Below are 22,944 nucleotides of genomic sequence, written 5' to 3' on the forward strand. Positions count from 1 at the left end.
TGGTGAGGTGCTGTAGAGGGTGGAGTTGGAGGCGGTCCGGGAGCATGGTGAGGTGCTGAGAGGGTGGAGTTGGAGGCAGTCCGGGAGCATGGTGAGGTGCTGAGGGGTGGGGTTGGAGGCAGTCCGGGAGCATGGTGAGGTGCTGAAGGGGGTGGGGTTGGATGCGGTCCGGGAGCATGGTGAGGTGCTGAGAGGGGTGGAGTTGGAGGCGGTCCGGGAGCATGGTGAGGTGCTGAGAGGGGTGGGGTTGGAGGCGGTCCGGGAGCATGGTGAGGTGCTGAGAGGGTGGAGTTGGAGGCGGTCCGGGAGCATGCTGAGGTGCTGAGAGGGGTGGAGTTGGAGGCGGTCCGGGAGCATGGTGAGGTGCTGAAGGGGGTGGAGTTGGAGTCGGTTCGGGAGCATGGTGAGGTGCTGAAGGGGGTGGAGTTGGAGGCGGTCCGGGAGCATGGGGAGGTGCTGAAGAGGGTGGAGTTGGAGGCGGTTCGGGAGCATGGTGAGGTGCTGAGAGGGTGGAGTTGGAGGCGGTCCGGGAGCATGGTGAGGTGCTGAAGGGGGTGGAGTTGGAGTCGGTCCGGGAGCATGGTGAGGTGCTGAGAGGGTGGAGTTGGAGGCGGTCCGGGAGCATGGTGAGGTGCTGAAGGGGGTGGGGTTGGAGGCGGTCCGGGAGCATGGTGAGGTGCTGAAGGGGGTGGAGTTGGAGGCGGTCCGGGAGCATGGTGAGGTGCTGAAGGGGGTGGAGTTGGAGGCGGTCCGGGAGCATGGTGAGGTGCTGAAGGGGGTGGAGTTGGAGGCGGTCCGGGAGCATGGGGAGGTGCTGAAGAGGGTGGAGTTGGAGGCGGTTCGGGAGCATGGTGAGGTGCTGAGAGGGTGGAGTTGGAGGCGGTCCGGGAGCATGATGAGGTGCTGAGAGGGGTGGGGTTGGAGGCGGTCCGGGAGCATGGTGAGGTGCTGAAGGGGGTGGAGTTGGAGTCAGTTCGGGTGCATGGTGAGGTGCTGAGAGGGTGGAGTTGGAGGCGGTCCGGGAGCATGGTGAGGTGCTGAAGGGGGTGGGGTTGGAGGTGGTCCGGGAGCATGGTGAGGTGCTGAAGGGGGTGGAGTTGGAGTCGGTCCGGGAGCATGGTGAGGTGCTGAGAGGGTGGAGTTGGAGGCGGTCCGGGAGCATGGTGAGGTGCTGAAGGGGGTGGAGTTGGAGGCGGTCCGGGAGCATGGTGAGGTGCTAAAGGGGGTGGAGTTGGGGTCGGTCCGGGAGCATGGTGAGGTGCTGAAGGGGGTGGAGTTGGAGTCGGTTCGGGAGCATGGTGAGGTGCTGAGAGGGTGGAGTTGGAGGCGGTCCGGGAGCATGGTGAGGTGCTGAAGGGGGTGGGGTTGGAGGTGGTCCGGGAGCATGGTGAGGTGCTGAAGGGGGTGGAGTTGGAGGCGGTCCGGGAGCATGGTGAGGTGCTGAAGGGGGTGGAGTTGGAGTCGGTCCGGGAGCATGGTGAGGTGCTGAAGGGGGTGGAGTTGGAGGCAGTCCGGGAGCATGGTGAGGTGCTGAAGGGGGTGGAGTTGGAGGCGGTCCGGGAGCATGGTGAGGTGCTGAGAGGGTGGAGTTGGAGGCGGTCCGGGAGCATGGTGAGGTGCTGAAGGGGGTGGAGTTGGAGGCGGTCCGGGAGCATGGTGAGGTGCTGAGGGGTGGGGTTGGAGGCAGTCCGGGAGCATGGTGAGTTGGTGAAGGGGGTGGAGTTGGAGGCGGTCCGGGAGCATGGTGAGGTGCTGAGAGGGGTGGGGTTGGAGGCGGTCCGGGAGCATGGTGAGGTGCTGAAGGGGGTGGAGTTGGAGGCGGTCCGGGAGCATGCTGAGGTGCTGAGAGGGGTGGAGTTGGAGGCGCTCCGGGAGCATGGTGAGGTGCTGAAGAGGGTGGAGTTGGAGGCGGTCCAGGAGCATGGTGAGGTGCTGAAGGGGGTGGAGTTGGAGGCGGTCCGGGAGCATGCTGAGGTGCTGAGAGGGTGGAGTTGGGGTCGGTCCGGGGGCATGGTGAGGTGCTGAGAGGGTGGAGTTGGGGTCGGTCCGGGGGCATGGTGAGGTGCTGAGAGGGGTGGAGTTGGAGTCGGTCCGAGAGCATGGTGAGGTGCTGAAGGGGGTGGAGTTGGAGGCAGTCCGGGAGCATGGTGAGGTGGTGAAGGGGGTGGAGTTGGAGGTGGTCCGGGAGCATGGTGAGGTGCTGAAGAGGGTGGGGTTGGAGGCGGTCCGGGAGCATGCTGAGGTGCTGAGAGGGTGGGGTTAGAGGCGGTCCGGGAGCATGGTGAGGTGCTGAAGGGGGTGGAGTTGGAGGCAGTCCGGGAGCATGGTGAGGTGGTGAAGGGGGTGGAGTTGGAGGTGGTCCGGGAGCATGCTGAGGTGCTGAGAGGGGTGGAGTTGGAGGCGGTCCGGGAGCATGGTGAGGTGCTGAAGGGGGTGGAGTTGGAGGCGGTCCAGGAGCATGGTGAGGTGGTGAAGGGGGTGGAGTTGGAGTCGGTTCGGGAGCATGGTGAGGTGCTGAAGAGGGTGGAGTTGGAGGCGGTCCGGGAGCATGCTGAGGTGCTGAGAGGGGTGGGGTTGGAGGCGGTCCGGGAGCATGGTGAGGTGCTGAAGGGGGTGGAGTTGGAGGCGGTCCGGGAGCATGGTGAAGTGCTGAGAGGGGTGGGGTTGGAGGCGGTCCGGGAGCATGGTGAGGTGCTGAGGGGTGGGGTTGGAGGCAGTCCGGGAGCATGGTGAAGTGCTGAAGGGGGTGGAGTTGGAGGCGGTCCGGGAGCATGGTGAGGTGGTGAAGGGGGTGGAGTTGGAGTCGGTCCGGGAGCATGGTGAGGTGCTGAGAGGGGTGGGGTTGGAGGTGGTCCGGGAGCATGGTGAGGTGCTGAGAGGGGTGGAGTTGCAGGCGGTCCGGGAGCATGCTGAGGTGCTGAGAGGGGTGGGGTTGGAGGCGGTCCGGGAGCATGTTGAGGTGCTGAGGGGTGGGGTTGGAGGCAGTCCGGGAGCATGGTGAAGTGCTGAAGGGGGTGGAGTTGGAGGCGGTCCGGGAGCATGGTGAGGTGGTGAAGGGGGTGGAGTTGGAGTCGGTCCGGGAGCATGGTGAGGTGCTGAGAGGGGTGGGGTTGGAGGCGGTCCGGGAGCATGGTGAGGTGCTGAGAGGGGTGGGGTTGGAGGTGGTCCGGGAGCATGGTGAGGTGGTGAAGGGGGTGGAGTTGGAGTCGGTCCGGGAGCATGCTGAGGTGCTGAAGGGGGTGGAGTTGGAGTCGGTTCGGGAGCATGGTGAGGTGGTGAAGGGGGTGGAGTTGGAGTCGGTCCGGGAGCATGGTGAGGTGCTGAAGGGGGTGGAGTTGGAGTCGGTTCGGGAGCATGGTGAGGTGCTGAGAGGGGTGGAGTTGGAGTCGGTCCGGGAGCATGCTGAGGTGCTGAGAGGGGTGGGGTTGGAGGTGGTCCGGGAGCATGGTGAGGTGCTGAAGGGGGTGGAGTTGGAGGCAGTCCGAGAGCACGGTGCAGTGCTAAGGGGGTGGAGTTGGAGGCGGTCTGGGAGCATGGTGAGGTGGTGAAGGGGGTGGAGTTGGAGTCGGTCCGGGAGCATGGTGAGGTGCTGAAGGGGGTGGAGTTGGAGTCGGTTCGGGAGCATGGTGAGGTGCTGAGAGGGGTGGAGTTGGAGTCGGTCCGGGAGCATGCTGAGGTGCTGAGAGGGGTGGGGTTGGAGGTGGTCCGGGAGCATGGTGAGGTGCTGAAGGGGGTGGAGTTGGAGGCAGTCCGAGAGCACGGTGCAGTGCTAAGGGGGTGGAGTTGGAGGCGGTCTGGGAGCATGGTGAGGTGGTGAAGGGGGTGGAGTTGGAGTCGGTTCGGGAGCATGGTGAGGTGCTGAAGGGCGTGGAGGAAGCTCTGTCGCGACACAGTGATCAGCTCGCCTCACTGGAAGTGGAGTTGCTGAAGGTGGAGGACAGAAATAACGGCCCGAGGGCCAAAGTTGAGGACCTTGAGAACAGGTCACGATGATAGAACCTCAGGATTGTGGGACTGTCTCAAGGTGTGGAGGGCCGACGCCAATGGAGTATTTTGCGAAGATGTTCACAAAGCTGTTGGAACTGGAAGAGGATGCCCCGTTTTGAGCTGGATAGGGCCCACCGGTCACTCCGGCCAAAATCACGGGCGAATGAGCCATCAAGAGCTGTGATTGTCTGCTTTCATAGCTAACAGCTGAAGGAGCAGGTATTGAGATGGACCAAGCAGAATTGGGAGGCGAGGTGAAAAATGTCACGGTGGAGCTGGCGAGGTGTGTGGCCTTTAACAGGGCAAAGGCAGTGCTTTTCAAGAGTGGAATGCGTTTCGGGGTGGTAAACCCTGCAAGGCCGAGGGTCACATACATGTCCAGGGACTATTATTTTGAGACGGAAGAGGCGTTTATGAAGCCAGAAGGATTGGGACTGAACTGAGATAGGCATTGGGACTTTGGTGTTTGTGGTTGGGTTGAGGGGGATATGTTTTGTTGTTGGGGCCCGTTAATTTCTTTGTACAAAAGTTGTCGAAAGTTTTTGTTTGGGGTGTGTTTTCATGGTGTGGGTTGCCTTTCTCCTCTCTGTTGGTTGTTTTGGGTTAGAGGTGGTACATAGGTTGGGGGGGGTGGGTAACGAGGAGAGTGAAAGTTTCAGGATGAGCTAAGGGAGTTTCGCTACTGGAGGTGGATGGTTTGGGTGTGGGTTGTTTGCTTTTAGTACCTTTGTTATGGGTGGGGGAGGGAGGAGAGAGAGAGAGGCGGGCGCTGTGTTGGGGCAACCTCACTAGCCAAACTGGAGTTGACTAGTGAACAGGAGCGAGGTTGGGCAGGGGCTGCGGTTGGTCGAACCTGGACAGTCAGGTTTCAGCTTGCCTAGAAGGTGAGAATGGGGGTTGATGGGGGAGGAGGGGCTGAAGAGAGGTGCTGTTTCGAGAGGAAGTGGCTTGGGGGCAGGGGCGCTGGCTGACGATAACTGGGAGCAGTTCCTAGTCCCATTCGTGGGGTGGGCCTTGCGGCCATCTGGGTGGGCTCTAGTCTTAAGATTCAGGTGGGGGTCAGATCAGCCCTCGTAGTGGACGTGGCTGATATACAGGGGCAGAGTGTTGAGTGGCCCCCGGTTTGGAAAGATAATGTGGAATGTGCGGGGATTGGGAGGTCCGATAAAGCAGGCAAGAGTTCTTGTCCACTTGAAGGGCTTTTGTTCTCGTTTTGTTTGGGGTAGGGTGCGTTTTATTTTTTAACGTTTAAAATGTTGACAACTTAATAAAAATAGTGCAACCAAAATCATGTCAAGAACCCCCCCATTTCCAACTTTAAATGCCGATTCTGACAGCTGTTACACCCAAAAGAAAACCTTGTAACTTACCTGAATATATCACCCTCACAGGACAAGTCCAGGCAACTGATGGGCAGATCATACAATGGCTCCAGAGTTACAATGAGATTTGGAGTGGTTGGGAGGGAAAGCAGTTTAAAAGTGCGCAAGTACCAGAAACAGTTCCCACAAAGTTCCCCTGATGGAAAAATGACCAGGAGACAGAGAGGAGATTCAGTCCCCATATCAACGACCTATCTGTAGTTATCTCACAAACTTTATACATCTCTCTGCATAATTCTTTCTGACTTTGTTTTTCCTCTTCCTTCAGAGGCTTTGGCTAGGGACCTGCATCCTTCTCACTGAATACAATGCAAAAACCCTTCTTCTCAAACTCCTTTTGAAAGACTCTTCTGCCACAGAGACACTTCAATCAAATTACAAACCAGATAATAGCTTCGGTCATTTATCAGTCTTTCAATTCCATTTCCAATCTCATCTAATTGGCTGGTTTGTTGATTATCTTTCTAGAAAATTGGAAGACTGAAGAAAAACTTTTATCCTCCTTTGCTGAACTGCTGCAAAGAAGTTTGAAACATGACAGCAAGCAGCCAACAAACAACCCTGAAAAAATGCAGGGCTTTCAGGTGTTCATATATTAAATCATTCAATTTTCATTTACTTTCACAAAGCACAATTTGTTCCTGAGTAAAGCCAGGGTACATAGTGCGCCGACAGTCAGCATAATTGGGCTAGTGCTGGATATGAATGCGAGGTGAGAAAAGGCAAGAGCTCCTGCAATGTGTGTGGATGAAAGAAAACACTGAGGAAAGGATCTGGACGGCATGCATAGTCTTCCTTTTGATGCCAAACTGATCTGGAATCATACCACCGGTGAGTACTGGCATCTGGGTAGCTGCAGTACATTTAGGTGAAAGAAAAGTTGGGAGAAGAGGGTGCGTGGGGAGGATTTGGGGGAAATAGAGTTCAGGTTAGGGACTGCCAGACAAGTTGATGGGTCAGGTGAAGTGTCCTCATGAATGATATTAATAAGTTAGAATGGTTCATTCAGAAATAATGGATATAAATGTATATATTTACACCCAGACAGATGCTCAGTACAAGCATGAGGATACTGGCTATTACGGACGGTAAGATCATACTTTGTGAAAATAGCCACAAAGCTAGTTAAGGTGGCTGCAACTTAACATGTGACTATGGGCATTTGAACTATGGACAGCATTCTATACATGGGTCAATATTATGAACCTGAATAAAGGTACTTCACAGCTACCTGTGAAGTTTAACATCTCATATTTAAGGGTGAATCAGTGTTTGAGGAATATGGGATCACTAGAATGTTGGTCTCAGAGTGCCATATTGAACAAAGGAGAATATGAGAGTTCAAAGTGGGACAGAGATGAATGACCATTGTCACCTGCTATTTCACCAGAAGTATTAACCATGCAGTCATATGACTGAAACTAACTTTTAGGAATTGTTTGAAATATCCTGAATAAAGTAAATCCAGCAGAGAAACATCTAAACCATCAGAGCTGAAAGTCTTCCAATGCAGCCAAAGTACTGTGCTTGTTCCCAGCTTCCAAGTCCACCCGAGAACTAACCTTTTTGTCTACAAGAGGCTTTGCAGCTTCGTGAGAATCCATTGTTTCTATAAGGCCTTCACGCCACCAAAAGGGTCAACTGAACCAAGAAGACACAAGGCCTGCATCATTTGAATTACACGGAAGTATGGGGAGGCCAAAGTTCCCCACTGACATCACCATAGCAACACCTCTCCAAATCAGTCGACTTGCCAACCAATCAGCACAACCTCTCTCCTGTTGTGTAAATTATTGCCATCTTTTGAAATTTGACAATCCTTCATTTGTCCTGATGAGTGCAAGATGAAAAACTTCAGCAACCTATCTCTCTTTTCAGCAGTATTCAAGTTCTGCACAACCAAGTGATAATTTCAAAATAGGGCTACAATTCTGAAGCCTTGATTCTTCAAGTTGTGCCTTCAGCGAGCTCAGCTTCCCACTCGCCTCAAGATCAAAATGTTATAACCCGCCTACTTACCATTGGCTGGGGACTAATGACAATCCCACAATCCTGTGGGAGTATGAGCTTCCCCAATGAGGGAGGCGGAGAAACCATTAGTAAACTCCTACTATAAATAAAGCTGGCCAGTTTAGGAACCAGCAGGAAGGAGTGTGAAGCAAGGGAAGTTGCTGCTGTTGTTATATATATTATATGGTATTGTAAATAAATGTTATTACTTTGTATCCTTAAAACTCGTGCTGGATTCTTCATGGCCCTCACAAAACTGGCGACGAAGGTTAAAGTGAATAGCTGTCTACACTGCTGAAGCCACCTCCCTGGATTTTTGTTGGATACAGGTTGGAAGTTGTTTTCTATTATACCATGCCTCTGTACGGACGTTTGGATGTTTTTGATGCTGCGCTGGAAAGCTGGAACCAGTACACACAACGGATGCGTTACCATTTCCGGGCAAACAATATCACCGAAAACGAGCGCCAGGTGGTCATATTGCTCACTGCCTGCGGCCCGCATACGTTTGGGGTGATTAGGAGCCTTACGTACCCAGCTGCGCCAGACACCAAAACGTTTGATGAACTTGTGAATATAGTGGGGCAACATTTTAACCCAACCCTGTCCACGATAGTCCAGCGTTACCGGTTTAATACCGCTGAGAGGAGCCCTGGAGAATCCCTTGCCGATTTTCTATCCAGGCTACGCAGGATTGCGGAGTACTGTGACTATGGTGAGACCTTGTCAGAAATGTTACGCGACCGTTTGGTTTGCGGTATTAACAATGCGGCCACCCAGAGCAAGTTGTTAGCTGAGCCAACATTGACTTTGCAAATTCAAATAGTATTGTCCTGAGAGAGCGCAGAACGAGAAGTGCAGAAGCTACAGGGAATGGAAGTGCATGCCTTGGGGCGCAACCCCTTCCGTCCAAAAATGTCCCCCCGCACTCCTGCGGTACCTTGGGCGAGGCAACGTCCGGACCGACGCCAGTGGCCGTCGGACATTCCTCCCCGAAGGGAGCCTTCTCCAGAACCAATGTATGAGGAGCCATGTCCGTGTCAGACTTGTAGGCGCCGACCCCGTCGCGGACGGCGGTCCCGGGGGCGCCAGAGGCGCCGTCGTTCCGACCAAAACTGGGACCAGCCCAGGGGCCGTAACTGGGACCAGCCCAGGGGCCGTACCTTCCATGTGGCTGAACCTGCGGCGACTACTCCAGAGGACGTGGAGACGGAGGACGACTGCCTGCAGTTGCATTGTGTGGCAGCTCCCCGTGTGGCCCCCATTAAGGTGACAGTACGGGTCAATGGCCACCCGCTTGAGATGGAGTTGGACACTGGCGCAGCGGTCTCCGTGATCGCCCAGAGGACATTCGACCGCATCAAGCAGGGTATACAGACCCTTACATTAACCGACTCACAGGCCAGGTTGGCCACCTACACGGGGGAACCACTTGACATTGCAGGAACTACAATGACCCCTGTTGTTTATGGATGCCAGGAGGGGCGTTTCCCACTTATCGTGGTGCGCGGCCATGGGCCCAGCCTGTTGGGTCGGGACTGGTTGCGCCATTTGCGGTTGCAATGGCAGCACATCCTCCAAACAGTTTCTGAAGGGTTGACTGAGGTGCTAGGACGATACCCAGATGTATTCCAGCCTGGTTTGGGGAAAATAAAAGGGGCCGTAGCCCGTATCCAAGTTGAACCAGGAGCCACGCCGCGCTATTTCCGGGCGCGCCCAGTGCCTTACGCCTTGCTCGAGAAGGTAGAAGGGGAGCTCACTCGCTTGGAGAGTTTGGGTATTATCAGGCCCGTCCGTTTTGCTGACTAGGCAGCACCAATTGTACCTGTAATGAAGCCAGATGCCACAGTTCGCTTGTGTGGCGACTATAAACTTAGTGAATACGGCTTCCCGACTCGACCGATATCCAATGCCTCGCATAGAGGATCTCTACGCGAAGCTTGCAGGTGGACTCTCGTTCACAAAATTAGATATGAGTCACGCCTACCTCCAGTTGGAGCTGGACCCTGCCTCCCGACCATATGTAACGATTAATACACACCGGGGCCTGTATGAATATACACGGTTGCCCTTTGGAGTATCCTCTGCCTGCGCAATTTTTCAACGTGTTATGGAGGGCATTTTGAGAGGTTTACCACGTGTTGCTGTCTACTTAGATGACGTTTTGATTACAGGGACGTCGGATCAGGAACATTTGGAAAATCTGGAGTCTGTCCTTAGACGCCTTTCGGAGGCTGGAGTCCGTTTACGTTGCACAAAGTGCGTATTTCAGGCAAAGGAAGTAGTCTACCTCGGTTATCGGGTGGACCGTGAAGGTTTGCACCCCATCGCAGAGAAGGTGCACCTTCTGCTAAAGAAAAATCACACCTGGGTTTGGGGTCAGCCGCAAGAAACCGCTTTCCGGCGGGTAAAGCAACAATTGTCGTCGTCTGGGTTACTAACCCACTATGATCCTGGAAAACCTTTGCTCGTCACATGTGATGCATCCCCGTATGGTATTGGGGCCGTCCTTTCCCACAAGATGGAGAACGGGGCCGAGCGACCGATAGCTTTCGCCTCCCGCACATTGACTGCAGCGGAGAAAAAGTACGCGCAGATCGAGAAGGAGGGCCTGGCAGTGGTTTTTGCGGTGAAACGCTTCCACCAGTACGTGTATGGCCGCCATTTCACTACCGTGACTGATCATAAGCCTCTGCTGGGACTTTTCAGAGAGGATAAGCCAATACCGCCCATTGCTTCCGCACGGATCCAGCGCTGGGCTTTGTTGCTTGCTGCATACGAGTATTCTCTGGAGCACAAACCAGGTACGCAGATAGCAAATGCCGACGCATTGAGCCGATTGCCATTATCGACCGGCATTTTATTTTCTTCAGCCAGGAGGCTTGAGGTCAGCTAAAATGCTCCTACTGCTGTCCTGGTTAAGATCAAACAATACAGCCTAGACTAGAGCTTAAAGATGGGACACCTCTGGTCTGCATTCAAAAGGGGATCTCACATGGGTAGCAGTGGTTAGCTGTTGCTTCACAGCACCAGGGACCCGGGATCAATTCCTGGCGTGGGTCACTGTCTGTGCGATGTCTGCACGTTCTCCCAGTGACAGCATGGGTTTCCTCCGGGTGCTCCGGCTTCCTCCCACAAGTCCCGAAGACGTGCTGTTAGGTGAACTGGACATTCTGAATTCTCCCTCTGTGTACCCGAACAAGCGTCGGAGTGTGGTGCCAAGGGCTTTTCACAGTAACTTCATTACAGTGTTAATGTACAGTACGAAGTCTTAGAACACCAGGTTAAAGTCCAACAGGTTTGTTTCGATGTCACTAGCTTTCGGAGCGCTGCTCCTTCCTCAGGTGAATGAAGAGGTATGTTCCAGAAACATACATATAGACAAATTCAAAGATGCCAGACAATGCTTGGAATGCGAGCATTAGTAGGTGATTAAACCTTTACAGATCCAGAGATGTGGTAACCCCAGGTTAAAGAGGTGTGAATTGTGTCAAGCCAGGACAGTTTCAAGCCAGTGTCAAGCCAACTGTCCTGGCTTGACACAATTCACACCTCCTTAACCTGGGGTTATCCCATCTCTGGATCTGTAAAGATTTAATCACCTGCTAATGGTCGCATTCCAAGCATTGTCTGGCATCTTTGAATTTGTCTATATATATGTTTCTGGAACATACCTCTTCATTCACCTGAGGAAGGAGCAGCGCTCCGAAAGCTAGTGACATCGAAACAAACCTGTTGGACTTTAACCTGGTGTTGTAAGACTTCGCACTGTGCTCACCCCAGTCCAACGCCAGCACCTCCACACCAGTGTTAATGTAAGCCTACTTGTGACACAAATAAAGATTATTATTATTAGTTGTGATTAATCTTCCCATCAACTTAGAAAGATAGTAACAGATTGTAAGCTAATAATAGAAATATATATTTTTAACATAATTGAGCGAATTCAGAAACATGTGGCACCGACATGTTTAAAAAACTTAAATTGACAGATTAGAAACATTCAGTTTTCAGTCAAAATATTCCAGAATCAAAGATATTCCATTTTGCGATAGAGAGTAATCCACTGAAAGCAAGGGAAACAATATAATCATGATATTTAAGATTTCAAATTGATGAAGCATAATTTGAATCAACCAACTTTCTTATTGCAAGAAATTTCAAGATGTTTCAAGTGGAGATTTACTTAAATCAATATATTATTTTTCTAACTGCTGATTGATGAAACCATTACCTGGTTGGCCCCAAGTTGGCATGACAAGAATGGATGAATGAAGTACACCAACCTTTTTGTCATAAACATCTTGCCAGTTGATTCCAGTAAAAAAGCTGTGCTGCATGATGTCCTTTGCATCGTCTGGACCACCACCAAGCCTGATGGCAAAACCAGAATGAATTAACAGTGCATATCCAATTTGTTAAAACAATTCCCCTTCACTCCTTCATGGTTTTGTTCTGGAGACTTTGGGTACTCATTGTCACAATATAACTAGATTGTTTTACTTGTTTGAAATTCACAGTTACCAGATGTGACGGAAAATTAACGGAACTGCAGCTATACCTATGTTTTTTTAAATGTTGATTGAAAATGTATTTTGCTAAGAATTTACTCATTTGTCTATTCTTTTCACAAGCTACAGACTAGGTGCTGCTGAGAGGTGAGGGTGCAGCAAACTTCCCAATCCACGATGAATACCCGTCTACTCTGGATGCTGAATATGTAAAACCGCAATCCTGGATAAGATTTCCTACAATAATTATGTCCTTTTCTCTCAAAAATTATTAATATTCATATGACAAGCTGAAAAACTGTTTCAGGAACTTAAACTGTGCATTGTGGATGCAGCATTCTGACACAGTGGGCCATTAGGAACATGGCCAGAAAAGCGGTGGTCCTCTACTGGTAGTTGGTTACATAATGAAAATGAAATGAAATGAAAATCGCTTATTGTCATAAATAGGCTTCAAATGAAGTTACTGTGAAAAGCCCCTAGTCTCCACATTCCGGCACCTGTTCGGGGAGGCCGGTACGGGAATTGAACCGTGCTGCTGGCTGCCTTGATCTGCTTCCAAAGCCAGCGATTTAGCCCTTTGCTAAACAGCCCTAATGGTGCTAGTCTGAGATGAGATCATCACCCAAACTAAGGAGACTGGAATTAAAAAACAGGAGAGAAAGACATGGATTAGCAATGCTACACAATTCATCCCTGGGACCTTCATTCAGTTCCTTTTCAACCGATGAGCTGAGCTGTAAAGACCGTTCTAATACAATGCACTACAGTGCTGCCGCTGGTAGGAGGGAGTTGTTGTTCTTCCACAAAGTACACGAGGTCGGGCAAAATACCAACAGCAAATACATGCGTCTCATCACCTGGATTGTCTTTATTGACCTGCTTGTGCTGTACAGCAATACATTCTAACAGTGCTGCCCAGTAGACTTTTCCTTCTATCAGGGCAAGTCCAGGAGCGGAGTGGTGGCTTCCTGGATAGATTTTCTGACAGTACCACCAGTAGAAACCCTCCCATAATGTAACTAATTTATTAGCAAAGCAAACTCAAGCAATTTCATGCCAATACCTAGCAGGTACATCCATACCAAAGGACTGTCTGTAATTTGACACTAATTGCTGGTCACACTCAGGAATCACAAGGAGAACAGGTGTAGGAAATAAACATGAGCTTAAAATGTTGGGAGGAAGCCCGAATTATAATTAGAGTCACAAATAGATAGATGCAGATTGGTTATTCTGGGACCCAGGATATAACACAAAATAATCAAGTAATAATTCACAATAAATCACAGCATTCCATTAGCTGGACTGCGAATTATTGAAAATCACAAGAATCCTAAAATAATATCAAGATGTATTTTGTGCAACAAAATACACAAATTTGACTAGGCATGTCATCTGTGCAGCACCAGATGTGGATATGGATGTTGGAAATGAGAACAACTCAAATTTTCCCACCTCAAACAATTTGAAAAAATTAAAAGAGGTAAGAAGAAATAAATAATGACCAAAGTATGACCCACTCAAAATGTATGAATAAAAAGTAGATTAATACAAAGCTTTCAACTGGGCGAACTTGGGGTTAGATTTTTTGCAAGAGTTGGAAGGACTCTGGAGCCAATTAAAATGGTTAGGCAGCCTGTGTCTGCCACAACCCCACAACCCAAAGATGCGCAGGGTAGGTGAATTGGCCTTGCTAAATTACCCTTTAATTGGAAAAAAATAATTGGGTACTCTAAATTTATTAAGTGAATATGTTGGACAGGACCAGATCCTGGGATTTCCGCCCCCAATTTTTCTTGCCGCACGATAAGGGGGTGGTAGAAAGTTCACACCCTACACTCTTGACCTGATCAACTCCATCGTGGGGGTAGTCATCTCCTAACCCCCCCCACACAATTTACTGTGGAGTCAGGCCAACTAAGACATGACGTGTGGTTCACAGCCCTAACAGAGAGTTGTGAACTAAGTTTCATTAAGCTGTCTCATTCAACGACATTTTGCTTCAGTGTCGTGGATACAAATAGGACTGGCATGCGCACTTTGTATTGGGGCTTTTGCTTTAGCGCATTCCGCATCAGGGCCGAAGGAGTGTGCATGACCCCATTTTGAAGTTGCCTTTCTTGCTCCTCAAGACTCCTTCCCACCGATTCTCTCCTGCTTCACAACTATCTTTTTTAAAAAAATATCTTATTGGAGGTATTTTCAAATATATACAGAAGAGAAACAACCAAACAGCACCAGCAAACCATACACCATTAACCCTATTCCTCCGTACTGCCCTCTTCATCCCCTTTTTACCCCCAGCCTCCCCAAAACCCAAAGAACCCCCCCCGCTGATATGTTAATGTCCCTTAAAGAAGCCAATGAACAGGCTTCATCTTGTGGAGAACCCCTCCTCCGCCCCTTTTATGGTGAACTTAATTTTTTCCAGGCGGAGGAACTTTGCCAGGTCGCTCCCCCATCCTCCACTCTCGGCGGCTCCGAGGCTTGCCAGCACAGAAAGATCTGCCTTCGGGCCATCAGGGAGGCAAAAGCTACCACATCAGCCTCTCCCCTACCTGCACCCAGATCCTCCGACACCCCAAAAATCGCCACCCACTGGTTCGGGGCCAGCTCCACTCCCAAAATCTTCAACATTACATTTGCAAACCCTTTCCAGAACTCCTCCAACCTCAGACATGTCCAAAACAAAATGACATGGTCCGCCGACTCCCTGCACACCGCCCACACCTATCTTACACCCTTGGAAAAAAACGGCTCCTCCTAGACCCCACCATATTGACAAATGTTGAATTCTTTACCCGTCAGTCTGGCCTCAATAAAACTTGAGATGGATCTGTAGGCATAGTATTATTTATTTTTACCCAACTTGTAAGTCTGACTCGCTTCACAAAAACCCAGGACACAAGCAGCCTCCTGGGTCTTCAGAATCGAGTGCTATTGGAGACAAAGGAATCTCTACAAATACATTCAAATGGCATCAAATTTCACAAACGATTCCCATAGGTCATCCTATACCCCTCCTGACCTGGCCATACATCCTAATTGGCTCACTTCTCATTCCTTCCCCTGGCCTCTTGTTACCCAGCATCCTTTTCTTCTCCTCTACCAGACACCCCTCCCCCCCTTCCTTGCCATGCTCTCTGAAATCCTTTGTCTGTGAACTCCCTAGAATTAGACCGGCCTACATCTACATTACTGTAACTAATATATATATATATATATATTTTTTTTTTAAATATTAAAGTTTTTCACCAAAACAATTTTTTCCCTTTACAAACAATAACCACCGACCCCCCCCCCCCGCCCCCCCCAGCAAAATAACACAAAATCGCCCTGAGCAAGATATATACATGGTAAGATGATATATTTACATAGCTTTATACACTGGCTCTCGCCCATTCGTGCCAGTTTCCCCCACCCTCCATGTTATCCCCCGCTCGTCCGTCCCCTCAAGCAATCTCTCGTTCCCCCCTCTTCCCCCCCCCCCCACCCCCCAGGGTTGCTGCTGCTGCTGACCGACCTTCCTCTAAAGCTCCGCGAGGTAGTCTAGGAACGGTTGCCACCGCCTGTAGAACCCCTGCACAAACATAATCCTCTCCGACTTTATGAACCCAGCAATGTCGTTTGTCCAGGCCTCCACTCTAGGGGGCTTTGCCTCCTTCCACATTAGCAAGATCCTTCGCCGGGCTACTAGGGACACAAAGGCCAGAATGCCGGCCTCTTTCGCCTCCTGCACTCCCGGCTCATCCACTACTCCAAATATTGCTAGCCCCCAGCTTGGCCTGACCTGGACTTTCACCACCTGAGATATTGCTCCCGCCACTCCTCTCCAGAACCCCTCCAGTGCCGGGCATGACCAAAACATATGGACATGGTTCGCCGGGCTCCCTGAACATCTTCCGCATCTGTCCTCTACCCCAAAGAACCTACTCAACCTCGCCCCCGTCAGGTGCGTTCTGTGAACCACCTTAAATTGTATCAGGCTGAGCCTGGCACATGAGGAGGAGGAATTGACCCTACCCAGGGCGTCAGCCCACAAACCTTCCTCGATCTCCTCCCCTAGCTCCTCCTCCTATTTACCCTTCAACTCTTCTGCCAGCACTTCCCCCTCTTCTTTCATCTCTTGGTGTATTGCCGAAACCTTGCCCTCCCCGACCCATACACCCAAGATCACCCTGTCTTGAATTTCCTGTGTCGGGAGCAGCTGGAATTCCCTGACCTGTCGCCTCACAAAAGCCCTCACCTGCATATATCTGAATGCATTTCCCGGGGGTAGCTCAAACTTCTCCTCCAGTGCCCCTAGGCTCGCAAATGACCCGTCAATGAACAGGTCCCCCATTCTTGTAATCCCCGCCCGGTGCCAGTCCTGGAACCCCCTGTCCATCTTCCCCGGGACAAACCAGTGGTTACCCCTGATCGGGGACCACACCGAGGCTCCCACTGCACCCCTATGCAGTCTCCATTGGCCCCAGATCCTTAACGTTGCCGCCACCACCGGGCTTGTGGTGTACTTTGATGGCGAGAGCGGCAGCGGTGCCATCACCAGCGCCCCCAAGCTCGTTCCTTTGCAGGACGCCATCTCCATCCTTTTCCATGCCGCCCCCTCTCTCTCCATAACCCACTTACGGATCATCGCCACGTTTGCTGCCCAGTAGTAGCTCCCTAGGTTTGGCAGCGCCAGCCCTCCTCGGTCCCTACTGCGCTCCAGGAACTCTCTCCTTACCCTCGGGGTTTTGTTCGCCCACACAAACCCCATAATACTCCTACCTACTCTCTTGAAAAAGCCCTTGATAATCACGATGGGGAGGCACTGGAACACAAACAAAAACCTCGGAAGGACCACCATTTTTACCGACTGCACTCTACCAGCCAACGAGAGCGGCAACATGGCCCATCTTTTGAAGTCCACCTCCATTTGGTTCACCAACCTCGTCAGATTCAATTTGTGTAGGGCCCCCCAGCTCCTGGCTATCTGGATCCCTAGATACCGAAAACTCCCCTCCGCCCTCCTCAGCGGTAGGTCCCTTATCCCTCTTTCTTGGTCCCCTGCCTGTAGTACAAAAAGCTCGCTCTTCCCTACATTGAGCTTATAGCCCGAGAACTCCCCAAACTCCCTCAAAGTCTGCATGACCTCCACCATCCCCTCCATTGGGTCCGCCACGTACAGCAGCAGGTCGTCCGCGTATAGCGACACCCGATGCTCTTCTCCCCCGCGGACCACCCCCCTCCATTTACTAGACTCCCTCAGTGATATGGCCAAGGGTTCGATCGCCAATGCAAACAACAGGGGGGACAGAGGGCACCCTTGCCTCGTTCCTCGGTACAGCCGAAAGTACTCCGACCTCCGCTGGTTCATCACTACACTCGCTACCGGGGCTCTGTAAAGGAGCTTAACCCAGCTAATAAACCCTCCCCTGAACCCAAACCTACGCAACACCTCCCAGAGGTACTCCCACTCCACTCGGTCAAAGGCCTTTTCCGCGTCCATGGCTGCCACTATCTCCGCCAAAGTACACCACGAGCCCGGTGGTGGCGGCAACGTTAAGGATCTGGGGCCAGGTACCTTTCAATACACCCCCTTACCTTCCCACACACCACCTCATCTGCCAGCAGTCCCACATCCAACCGCCACAGCAGGCGTTGGTCCCTCTCCTCTCCCAGCCCCACTTCCACCCAGTGCGGGGCATGGTCCGAAACGGCTATGGCCGAATACTCCATCTCCTCCACCCTCAGGATGAGCGCCCTGCCCAGCACAAAGAAGTCTATCCGGGAGTATGCCTTGTGTACGTGGGAGAAGAAAGAAAATTCCCTGGCCTGCGGTCTTGCAAACCTCCATGGGTCCACTCGCCCCATCTGGTCCATAAACCCCCTGAGCACCCTGGCCGCCGCCGGCCTCTTTCCTGTCCTTGATCTGGAGCGGTCTAGTGCTGGATCCAGCACTGTATTAAAGTCCCCTCCCATTATCAGTCCTCCTACCTCCAGGTCCGGGATGCGCCCCAACATGCGCTTCATGAATCCAGCATCATCCCAGTTCGGGGCGTATACATTTACCAACACCACCCATGTCCCTTGCAACCTACCATCACTCACCATCACGTATCTCGCTACATTGTCCGCTACGATAGTCTTGGCCTCAAATGACACATGTTTTCCCACCAGAATTGCCACCCCTCTATTTTCCGCGTCCAGTCCCGAGTGAAATACCTGTCCTCCCCATCCCCTTCTTAACCTAACCTGGTCCGCCACCTTCAGGTGTGTCTCTTGGAGCATAGCTACGTCTACCTTCAATCCCTTCAAGTGCGCGAACACTCGAGCCCTCTTCACCGGTCCGTTCAGGCCCCTCACGTTCCACGTTATCAGCCGGATTGGAGGGGCTCTCCCCCCGCCCCGCCGAATAGCCATCTCCTTTTCTGGGCCAGTCCCGTGTCCGCATCTCCCTCACCCTCCAGGCCCCCAACCGGGGAACTCCGTCCCGGCCACCTCTTCTGTGTCCCATTCCCTTTCGGCCAGTGTAGCAGCAACCTTGTTCCCCCCCCACCCCCCGCCGCTAGATCCCCGTCTAGCTTTTTTGCTCCCCTCATATCACTCCCGTAAGTCAGCTGACGCCTGCTGACCCCGGCTTCCCCCGCCATTCCTTTGACCCCCCCCCCGGTGTGGGAATCTCCCCATCAGTAGACGTTCCTACGTTCTCCCTCCCACCTTTCTTCCCGCGCGTGGGAGAAAAACCCCGCGCTTTCCAGAGCCTGCCCCGCCCCCCCTGACGTAGCTTCTGTTGCGGCCTTGTCTCTCGTCCCCAGCCCATATAACATTTCCTGCGCGTGCTTGCCCCCCTATATACAACCGCCATCATACTTCAACCCTCAAATATCCCCTACCCTCACAAACCATCAATTAGAGTCCAACTTTTCAGTTAGTTTAAAGGTCCACGCCTCTTCGGGCGTTTCGAAGTAGTGGTGTTGGCCATTATATGTGACCTACAGTCGAGCTGGCTGCAACATTCCAAATTTCACTCCTTTCCGATGCAGCACCGCTTTGGCCCGGTTGAAACCCGCTCTCCGCTTAGCGACCTCCGTGCTCCAGTCCGGGTATATTCTAATCTGAGCATTGTCCCACTTGCTGCTCCGCTCCTTCTGTTTGCACTGAGTGCTGAATTTGGTGCTTTTTGAGTGCGATAGTGAGAGTTTGGTGACCGAGGGAGTTAGGTGAGGAGGAAGTAAGGTGCTCCTTTCATTTTGTTTCCGACATTTCCGCAAAGAGTGCGAAGAGAGCCAGGAGTTTACAGGAAGTGTAGCTGACTGGGAGCAGAGTCGGAGGGCGGAGATCTAGTTAGTCCACACAGCAGCTATATTCTGTAAGGTAAGAGGGGATGGAGGCTAGGCCAGTTACATGCTCCTCCTGTAGGATGTGGGTGGTGAGGGATACCACCGGTGTCCCCACTGACTATACCTGCGGGAAGTGCACCCAACTTCAGCTCCTCAAAGACCGTGTTAGGGAACTGGAGCTGAAGCTGGATGAACTTCGGATCATCCGGGAGGCAGAGGGGGTGATTGAGAAGAGTTACAGGGAGGTAACCACACCCAAGGTACTGGACAAGAATAGCTGGGTTACAGTCAGGGGGAAAAAAACAAACAGGCAGACAGTGCAGGGATCCCTCGTGGCCGTTCCCCTTCAAAACAAGTATACCGTTTTGGATGCTGTTGGGGGGGGATGACCTACCGGGGGAAGGCCCTAGCGGTCAGGTCTCTGGCACGGAGTCTGGCTCTGGGGCTCAGAAGGGAAGGGGGGAGAATAGAAAAGCAATAGTTGTAGGAGATTCAATGGTTAGGGGAATAGATAGGAGATTCTGTGGTCGCGAGCGAGACTCCCGGAAGGTATGTTGCCTCCCGGGTGCCAGGGCCAGGGATGTCTCGGATCGTGTCTTCAGGATCCTTAAGGGGGAGGGTGAGCAGCCAGAAGTCGTGGTGCACATTGGTACCAACGACATAGGTAGGAAAAGTGGTGTGGAGGTAATAAACAAGTTTAGGGAGTTAGGCTGGAAGTTGAAAGCCAGGACAGACAGAGTTGTCATCTCTGGTTTGTTGCCGGTGCCACGTGATAGCGAGGCTAGGAATAGGGAGAGAGTGCAGTTGAACACGTGGCTGCAGGAATGGTGTAGGAGGGAGGGCTTCAGGTATTTGGATAATTGGAGCGCATTCTGGGGAAGGTGGGACCTGTACAAGCAGGACGGGTTGCATCTGAACCAGAGGGGCACCAATATCCTGGGAGGGAGGTTTGCTAGTACTCTTCGGGAGGGTTTAAACTAATTTGGCAGGGGAATGGGAACCGGATTTGTAGTCCAGCAACTAAGGTAGCCGATATTCAGGACGCCAAAGCGTGTAATGAGGCAGTGGGGAAGGGAACACTGACAAAGGAGAGTATTTGCAGGCACGGAGATGGGTTGAAGTGTGTATACTTCAACGCAAGAAGCATCAGGAATAAGGTGGGTGAACTTAAGGCATGGATCGGTACTTGGGACTACGATGTGGTGGCCATCACGGAAACTTGGATAGAAGAGGGGCAGAAATGGTTGTTGGAGGTCCCTGGTTACAGATGTTTCAATAAGATTAGGGAGGGTGGTAAAAGAGGTGGGGGGGTGGCATTATTAATTAGAGATAGTATAACAGCTGCAGAAAGGCAGTTCGAGGAGTATCACCCTATTGAGGTAGTATGGGTTGAAGTCAGAAATAGGAAAGGCGCAGTCACCTTGTTAGGAGTTTTCTATAGGCCCCCCAATAGTAGCAGAGATGTGGAGGAACAGATTGGGAAACAGATTTTGGAAAGGTGCAGAAGTCACAGGGTAGTAGTCATGGGTGACTTTAACTTCCCAAATATTGAGTGGAAACTCTTTAGATCAAATAGTTTGGATGGGGTGGTGTTTGTGCAGTGTGTCCAGGAAGCTTTTCTAACACAGTATGTAGATTGTCCGACCAGAGGAGGGGCAATATTGGATTTAGTACTTGGTAATGAACCAGGGCAAGTGATAGATTTGTTAGTGGGGGAGCATTTTGGAGATAGTGACCACAATTCTGTGACTTTCACTTTAGTAATGGAGAGGGATAGGTACGTGCAACAGGGCAAGGTTTACAATTGGGGGAAGGGTAAATACGATGTTGTCAGACAAGAATTGAAGTGCATAAGTTGGGAACATAGGCTGGCAGGGAAGGACACAAGTGAAATGTGGAACTTGTTCAAGGAACAGGTGCTACGTGTCCTTGATATGTATGTCCCTGTCAGGCAGGGAAGAGATGGTCGAGTGAGGGAACCATGGTTGACAAGAGAGGTTGAATGTCTTGTTAAGAGGAAAAAGGTGACTTATGTAAGGCTGAGGAAACAAGGTTCAGACAGGGCATTGGAGGGATACAAGATAGCCAGGAGGGAACTGAAGAAAGGGATTAGGAGAGCTAAGAGAGGGCATGAACAATCTTTGGCGGGTAGGATCAAGGAAAACCCCAAGGCCTTTTACACATATGTGAGAAATATGAGAATGACTAGAGCGAGGGTAGGTCCAATCAAGGACAGTAGCGGGAGATTGTGTATTGAGTCTGAAGAGATAGGAGAGGTCTTGAATGAGTACTTTTCTTCTGTATTTACAAATGAGAGGGGCGATATTGTTGGAGAGGACAGTGTGAAACAGATTGGTAAGCTCGAGGAAATACTTGTTAGGAAGGAAGATGTGTTGGGCATTTTGAAAAACTTGAGGATAGACAAGTCCCCCGGGCCTGACGGGATATATCCAAGGATTCTATGGGAAGCAAGAGATGAAATTGCAGAGCCGTTGGCAATTATCTTTTCATCCTCACTGTCAACAGGGGTGGTACCAGGGGATTGGAGAGTGGCGAATGTCGTGCCCCTGTTCAAAAAAGGAACTAGGGATAACCCTGGGAATTACAGGCCAGTTAGTCTTACTTCGGTGGTTGGCAAAGTAATGGAAAGGGTACTGAAGGATAGGATTTCTGAGCATCTGGAAAGACACTGCTTGATTAGGGATAGTCAGCACGGATTTGTGAGGGGTAGGTCTTGCCTAACAAATCTTATTGAATTCTTTGAGGAGGTTACCAAGCATGTGGATGAAGGTAAAGCAGTGGATGTAGTGTACATGGATTTTAGTAAGGCATTTGATAAAGTTCCCCATGGTAGGCTTATGCAGAAAGTAAGGAGGCATGGGATAGTGGGAAATTTGGCCAGTTGGATAACAAACTGGCTAACCGATAGAAGTCAGAGTGGTGGTGGATGGCAAATATTCAGCCTAGATCCCAGTTACCAGTGGCGTACCGCAGGGATCAGTTTTGGGTCCTCTGCTGTTTGTGATTTTCATTAATGACTTGGATGAGGGAGTTGAAGGGTGGGTCAGTAAATTTGCAGACGATACAAAGATTGGTGGAGTTGTGGATAGTAAGGAGGGCTGTTGTCGGCTGCAAAGAGACATAGATAGGATGCAGAGCTGGGCTGAGAAGTGGCAGATGGAGTTTAACCCTGAAAAGTGTGAGGTTGTCCATTTTGGAAGGACAAATATGAATGCGGAATACAGGGTTAACGGTAGAGTTCTTGGCAATGTGGAGGAGCAGAGAGATCTTGGGGTCTATGTTCATACATCTTTGAAAGTTGCCACTCAAGTGGATAGAGCTGTGAAGAAGGCCTATGGTGTGCTCGCGTTCATTAACAGAGGGATTGAATTTAAGAGCCGTGAGGTGATGATGCAGCTGTACAAAACTTTGGTAAGGCCACATTTGGAGTATTGTGTACAGTTCTGGTCGCCTCATTTTAGGAAGGATGTGGAAGCTCTGGAAAAGGTGCAAAGAAGATTTACCAGGATGTTGCCTGGAATGGAGAGTAGGTCTTACGAGGAAAGGTTGAGGGTGCTAGGCCTTTTCTCATTAGAGCGGAGAAGGATGAGGGGCGACTTGATAGAGGTTTATAAGATGATCAGGGGAATAGATAGAGTAGACAGTCAGAGACTTTTTCCCCGGGTGGAACAAACCATTACAAGGGGACATAAATTTAAGGTGAAA

At 51.4% G+C, this 22,944-nt stretch overlaps 1 protein-coding gene across 13 annotated transcripts in view; it reads right to left on the reverse strand.

Annotated features, from left to right (window-relative positions):
• akt3a (v-akt murine thymoma viral oncogene homolog 3a) overlaps positions 1 to 22,944 on the reverse strand; it is a 594,281-nt gene that overhangs the window by 43,021 nt on the left and 528,316 nt on the right. For all 13 annotated transcript variants that reach the window (XM_072512671.1, XM_072512686.1, XM_072512765.1 and 10 more), the window contains one exon: positions 11,666 to 11,753. In XM_072512671.1, the coding sequence (XP_072368772.1) occupies positions 11,666 to 11,753 (88 nt within the window). The remainder of the gene's footprint in view (positions 1 to 11,665; positions 11,754 to 22,944) is intronic.

This window comes from Scyliorhinus torazame, chromosome 1 (assembly GCF_047496885.1).
Source record: "Scyliorhinus torazame isolate Kashiwa2021f chromosome 1, sScyTor2.1, whole genome shotgun sequence".
In the NCBI taxonomy this organism is placed as follows: domain Eukaryota; kingdom Metazoa; phylum Chordata; class Chondrichthyes; order Carcharhiniformes; family Scyliorhinidae; genus Scyliorhinus; species Scyliorhinus torazame.